This window comes from Lagopus muta, chromosome 1 (genome assembly GCF_023343835.1).
Source record: "Lagopus muta isolate bLagMut1 chromosome 1, bLagMut1 primary, whole genome shotgun sequence".
Classification (NCBI taxonomy): Eukaryota; Metazoa; Chordata; class Aves; order Galliformes; family Phasianidae; genus Lagopus; species Lagopus muta.
In genome coordinates, this window is record NC_064433.1 from 192,443,111 (window position 1) to 192,450,274 (window position 7,164).

The window sequence follows — 7,164 nt, forward strand, 5'->3', positions numbered from 1 at the left end:
GCTGTAGCTCACTTTACCAATCCCGATCGCACTCGCACTCCTCCCTGAACGCGACGAAATCGCGATCGTCGGGAATCTGCACGCTGTCGCGATACGACATGGCCCGGAGATGGGAGGAGGACAGAGGGGGGGGGGGGGGGTCCTTATGAGATGAACGGCAACGGGGAGGAGGAAGGGGGGGGGATCCCAAAGCTGCTGCGCTTATGGAGGGATCCCGGCACCCAGCGCCATCCCGGCCAACGGGGAGCGGGCGCTGCGCCGGTGCGCGAGGGGCGGGGAGGGGGAGGGGCGAAGGGGGGGGGGGGGGAAGGGGAGCCCCGCTTTGCACACCTGCATTTGCACACCTGCGTTTGCACACCTCCATTTGCACGCCCCTGTTTGCACACCCTGCTTTGCACACCCTGCTTTGCAGACCCGACTTTGCACACCCCTGTTTGCACACCTCCATTTGCACACCTCCATTTGCACATCTCCATTTGCACACCTTCATTTGCACACCCTTGTTTGCACACCTCGCTTTGCACACCTGCATTTGCACACCCCTGTTTGCACACCCTCTTTGGACACCTGCATTTGCAGACCCTCCATTTGTACACCTTCATTTGCACGCCCCTGTTTGCGCACCCATCTTTGCACGCACCTCTTTGCACGCCCCCTATTTGCACACCCTGCTTTGCAGACCCGACTTTGCCACACCCCCTCTTTGCACAGCTCTATTTGCACACCCTTGTTTGCACACCCCTCTTTGCACGCCCCTATTTGCACACCCCTGTTTGCACACCTCCATTTGCACGCCCGTTTGCGCACCCATTTTTGCACACCCCGCTTTGCCACACGTGACTTTGCACACCCCTCTTTCAACACCCCTCTTTGCACAGCTCTATTTGCACAGCCCTCTTTGCACACCCCCGGCTGCGCAGCCCCCTTTGCACACCTGCATTTGCACACCTGCATTTGCACACCCTTGCTTGCACACCCCTGTTTGCACACCTTCATTTGCACACCTTCATTTGCACTCCTTCTTTGCACACCCTTCTTTGCACACCCCCAGGTGTGCGGCCCCCTTTGCACACCTCCATTTGCACACCCCTCGTTGCACACCTCTATTTGCACACCTCCATTTGCACACCCCTATTTGCACACCCCTGTTGGCACAGCTCCATTTGCACACCACTCGTTGCACACCCCTATTTGCACACCTCCCATTTCCCAACCCCTCTTTGCACAGCTCTATTTGCACACCCGTTTGCACACCTGCATTTGCACACCTCCATTTGCACACCCTTGTTTGCACACCCCTCTTTGCACGCCCCTATTTGCACACCACTCGTTGCACTCCGCTTTGCACACCCGTTTGCACACCCGACTTTGCACACCCCTCTTTCAACACCCCTCTTTGCACAGCTCTATTTGCACACCCCTCTTTGCACACCCCCGGCTGCGCAGCCCCCTTTGCACACCCCTGTTTGCACACCTTCATTTGCACACCTGCATTTGCACACCTTCATTTGCACTCCCTTGTTTGCACACCCCGCTTTGCACACCCCCAGGTGTGCGGCCCCCTTTGCCACACCTCCATTTGCACACCCCTCGTTGCACAGCTCTATTTGCACACCCCTCTTTGCACACCTGCATTTGCACGCCCGTTTGCTCACCCCCGAATTGCACACCCCTCTTTGCACACCCCCAGGTGCGCAGCCCCCTTTGCACACCCTGTTTGCACACCCTGTTTGGACACCCCGCTTTGCACACCTCCATTTGCACACCCGTTTGCTCGCCCACCAAATTGCACAACCCCCATTTGCACACCCCTGTTTGCACACCTCCCCTTTGCACACCCCCAGGTGCACAGCCCCCTTTGCACACCCCTGTTTGCACACCCCTGTTTGCACACCCCTTGTTTGAACACCCTGCTTTGCACACCTCCATTTGCACACCCCTGTTTGCTCACCCCCAAATTGCACAAACCCCCATTTGCACACTCCTGTTTGCACACCCCTGTTTGCACGCCCCTCCATTTGCACACCCTGCTTTGCACAGCCCCAGGTGTGCAGCCCTCTTTGCACACCTCCATTTGCACACCCCTATTTGCACATCCCTTATTGCACACTTCCATTTGCACACCCTGTTTGCACACACCTTTTTGGACACCCCTCTTTGCACACCCCCGGGTGTGCAGCCCCCCTTTGCACACCTCCATTTGCACGCCCCTGTTTGCACGCCCCCAATTGCACAACCCCCATTTGCACACCTCTGTTTGCACACCTCCAGGTGTACGGCAACATTTGAACAACTGGGGAGGGGGGAGGGAAGGGGAGGGGGAGGGGAGGGGAGGGGAGGGAAGGGAAGGGAAGGGAAGGGAAGGGAAGGGAAGGGAAGGGAAGGGAAGGGAAGGGAAGGGAAGGGAAGGGAAGGGAAGGGAAGGGGAAGGGAGGGGGAAGGGAAGGGAAGGGAAGGGAAGGGAAGGGAAGGGAAGGGAAGGGAAGGGAAGGGAAGGGAAGGAAGGGAAGGGAAGGGAGGGAAGGGGAAGGGAAGGGAAGGGAAGGGGAGGGGAGGGGAGGGGAGGGAGGGGAGGGAGGGGAGGGGAGGGGAGGGGAGGGGAGGGGAGGGAAGGGAAGGGAAGGGAATGGGGTGAGGAATAGGATGAGAATGGGATGGGAGAATGGGAATTGGGATGGGGGTGGTTGGGATTAGGGGATGGGAATGGGATGGGGGAGATTGGGGTGGGAATGGGGTGGGAGACTGGGATGGATGGGATGGGATGGGATGGGATGGGATGGGATGGGATGGGATGGGATGGGATGGGATGGGATGGGATGGGATGGGATGGGGGTAAAAGAATGGGATGGGATGGGATGGAGATGGGATGGGGTCAGAATTGGGATGGGAAAGATTAGGATGGGAATGGGGTGGGAGTTTTTGGGATTGGGGGATGAGATCAGGATGGGATGGGATGGGATGGGATGGGATGGAAGTTATTGGGATTGGGGGATGGGATGGGGATGGGAAGGGAGAGATTGGGTCGGGGATGGGATGGGGAATGGGATGGAGATGGGAATGGGGAGATTGGGATGGAGAATGGGATGGGATGGGGATTATTGGGATTGGGGGATGGGAATGGGGATAGGGGAGTTGGGAATAGAGATGGGAATGGGAATGGGATGGGGAAAATTGGGATTGAGGGGTGGGAATGGGGTGGGAATGGGATGGTGAATCAGAATGGGATGGGATGGGATGGGATGGGATGGGATGGGATGGGATGGGATGGGATGGGATGGGACGGGATGGGATGGAAGTTATTGGGATTGGGGGATGGGGTGGGGATGGGAAGGGAGAGATTGGGGTCGGGATGGGATGGGAATGGGATGGAAATGGGAATGGGGAGATTGGGATGGAGAATGGGATGGGATGGGGATTATTGGATTGGGGGATGGGAATGGGGACAGGGGAGTTTGGGAATAGAGATGGGAATGGGAATGGGATGGGGAAATTGGGATTGAGGGGGTGGGAATGGGGTGGGAATGGGATGGTGAATCAGAATGGGATGGGATGGGATGGGATGGGATGGGATGGGATGGACAATGGGAATGAGATGTGGAATGGGAATGGGATGGATTGGGATGGGAGATTGGGAATAGGAACGGGATGGGGGAGATAGGGATGGGAATGGGGTGGGATGGGATGAGGGTTATTGGGATTGGGAGATAGCATTAGGATGGGAGATATTGGGGTTGGGATGGGAATGGGATGGGGATGGGAATGGGGGGAATGGGATGGGAATGGGAATGGGGGGAATGGGATGGGATGGGGATTATTGGGATTGGGGGATGGGAATGGGATGGGGATAGAAGAGATTGGGATTGAGGGGTGGGAATGGGGTGGGGATGGGATGGAAGATCGGGATGGGATGGGATGGGAATGGGATGGGAATGGGGAGATTGGGATGGGAATGGGATGGGGATAAGGGAGATTGGGATTGAGGGGAGGGAATGGGGTGGGATGGGATGGGATGGAGGTTATTGATATTGGGGGGTGGAATGGGATTGGAAGAATGGGGCGGCAAATTGGGAATGGGATGTGGAATGGAAATGGGGTGGAATGGGATGGGGAGAAAGGAGATGGGGGTTATTGGGATTGGGGGATGGGAACAGGATGGAAGGTTGGGAGTGGGGTGGGAATGGGATGGGGAGGAATGGGATGGGAGATTGGGATGGGAATAGGAATGGGAGAGATAGGGGTGGAAATGGGGTGGGATTGGGATGGGAATGGAGTGGGAATGGGGTGGGAAGGGTGGGGATGGGATGGGATGGGATGGGATGGGATGGATGGGATGGGTGGGATGGGGTGGGATGGGGTGGATGGGTGGGATGGGATGGGATGGGATGGATGGGATGGGATGGGATGGGATGGGGTGGGATGGGGTGGGATGGGGTGGGATGGGGTGGGATGGGGTGGGATGGGATGGAGGGGATGGGATGGATGGGATGGGATGGGATGGGATGGGATGGGGTGGGATGGGATGGGATGGGTGGGATGGGATGGGGTGGGATGGGGTGGGATGGGATGGGATGGGATGGGGTGGGATGGGATGGGGTGGGATGGGGTGGGATGGGATGGGGTGGGATGGGATGGGATGGGATGGGATGGGATGGGATGGGATGGGGTGGGATGGGATGGGGTGGGATGGGATGGGGTGGGATGGGGTGGGATGGGATGGGGTGGGATGGGGTGGGATGGGATGGGATGGGATGGGATGGGATGGGGTGGGATGGGATGGGATGGGGTGGGATGGGGTGGGATGGGATGGATGGGATGGATGGGATGGGGTGGATGGGATGGGATGGGATGGGATGGATGGGATGGGATGGGATGGGATGGGATGGGGTGGGATGGGATGGGGTGGATGGTGGTGGGATGGGATGGGGATGGGATGGGGTGGGATGGGGGTGGGATGGGATGGGATGGGGATGGGGTGGGATGGATGGGATGGGATGGGGTGGGATGGGATGGGATGGGATGGGATGGGATGGGATGGGATGGGGTGGGATGGAGGGGATGGGATGGGATGGGATGGGATGGGGTGGGGATGGGTGGGATGGGATGGGATGGGATGGGATGGGATGGGGTGGGATGGGGTGGGATGGGATGGGATGGGATGGGATGGTGGGATGGGATGGGATGGGGTGGGATGGGTGGGTGGGATGGGGTGGGGATGGGATGGGATGGGATGGGATGGGATGGGGGGGGGATGGGATGGGATGGGATGGGATGGGATGGGATGGGGTGGGATGGGATGGGGTGGGATGGAGGGGATGGGATGGGGTGGGATGGGATGGGATGGGATGGATGGGATGGGGTGGGGTGGGATGGGATGGGATGGGATGGGGTGGGATGGAGGGGATGGGATGGGATGGAGGGGATGGGATGGGATGGAGGGGATGGGATGGGATGGGATGGGGGAAATGGGATGGAAGATTGGGAATGGGGTGGGGGATACTGGGGTGGGAATGGCAGGGGGGAGAATGGGGTGGAGGGGAATGGGTTGGGGAGGAATAGGGTAAGGGAAATGGGAATGGGGGGCGGGATTGGGGGGTGGGATTGGATATAGGGTTGGGCAATGGGATGGGGGATGGGATGGGGATGGGATGGGGATGGGATTGGGATACGGGGTTGGATGTGGGTTTGGGAATGGAATGGTGGGGAATGAGGGTGGGGAAAGGGATTGGGGGATATAGGGGTTGGCAATGGGGAGTGGGGATTGGGGATGGGGGATGGGATGAGGGATGGGGCTGGGGTTATGGGGATCGGGATATGGGATAGGGGGGTGGGATTTGGGTATGGAATTGGGGTATGGGGCTGGGGAATGGGATTGGGGGATGGAGTTGAGGGGATAGGATGGGATCTGGGTATGGGGTTGGGGAATGGGGTTGGGAACAGGATGGGGAATGGGATGGTGGGAATGGGAGGGGGGAAGGATTGGGGATTGGGATATAGGGTTGAGTAATGGGATGGGGATATGGGATTGGGATATAGGGTTGGGTAATGGGATGGGGGTATGGGATTGGGGAATGGGGTTGGGGGGATAGGATGGGATTTGGGTATGGAATTGGGGTATGGGATTGGGGAATGGGGTTCGGGAATGGGATGGGATGGGGGGAATAGGATTGGGGAATGGGATTGGAATGGTGGGGTTGAGGAATGGGATGGGGGTATGGAAGGGGGGCGAACAGGAGTGAGAAACGGGACTGGGGAATGAGATTGGGCTATAGGGTTGGGCAGTGGGATTGGGGGATGGGCTGGGATGGGGATATGGGGTTGGGCCATGGGGTTGGGCAATGGGATTTGGGTATGGGATGGGGATATGGGCTGGGGGATGGGTTTGGGGCATGGGGGTTGGGGTATGGGATTGGGATATGGGATAGGGGGAATGGGATGGGGGTGGGATTGGGGTATGGAATTGGGGAACAGGATGGGGAATGGGATGGGGGGAATGGGGGTAGAGAAGGGGATGGGGGATGGGGATACAGGGTTGGGTAATGGGATGGGGGTATGGGATTGGGGAATGGGGTTGGGGGATGGGATGGTGGTACGGGATGGGGGGAATAGGATTGGGGAATGGGATTGGAATGGTGGGGTTGGGGAATGGATGGGGGTATGAGATGGGGATTGGGACCAGGGGTGAGGAACGGGACTGGGGAATGGGATTGGGCTATAGGGTTGGGCAGTGGGATTGGGGGATGGGCTGGGATGGGGGTTCGGGGTTGGGCCATGGGTTGGGCAATGGGGGTTTGGGTATGGGATGGGGATATGGGCTGGGGGATGGGTTTGGGGCATGGGGTTGGGGTATGGGATCGGGATATGGGGTAGGGGGAATGGGATGGGGGTGGGATTGGGGTATGGAATTGGGGTATGGAATTGGGGAACAGGATGGGGAATGGATGGGGGAATGGGGGTAGAGAAGGGGATTGGGGATGGGGATATAGGGTTGGGTAATGGGATGGGGGTATGGGATTGGGGAATGGGGTTGGGGAACAGGATGGGGGATGGATGGGGAATGGGGGTGAGGAACGGGACTGGGGAATGGGATTGGGCTATAGGGTTGGGCAGTGGGATTGGGGGATGGGCTGGGGATATGGGGTTGGGCCATGGGGTTGGGCAATGGGT

The 7,164-nt window shown here is 58.7% G+C and overlaps 1 protein-coding gene across 1 annotated transcript in view; it reads right to left on the minus strand.

The window, feature by feature from the left end:
* STARD10 (StAR related lipid transfer domain containing 10) overlaps positions 1-244 on the minus strand; it is a 31,309-nt gene extending 31,065 nt beyond the window's left edge. Inside the window, 1 exon segment of the mRNA XM_048966653.1 lies at positions 17-244. Within this exon segment, the coding sequence (XP_048822610.1) occupies positions 17-100 (84 nt within the window). The 5' untranslated portion in view covers positions 101-244.
* Between the last annotated feature and the right edge of the window lie 6,920 nt (positions 245-7,164).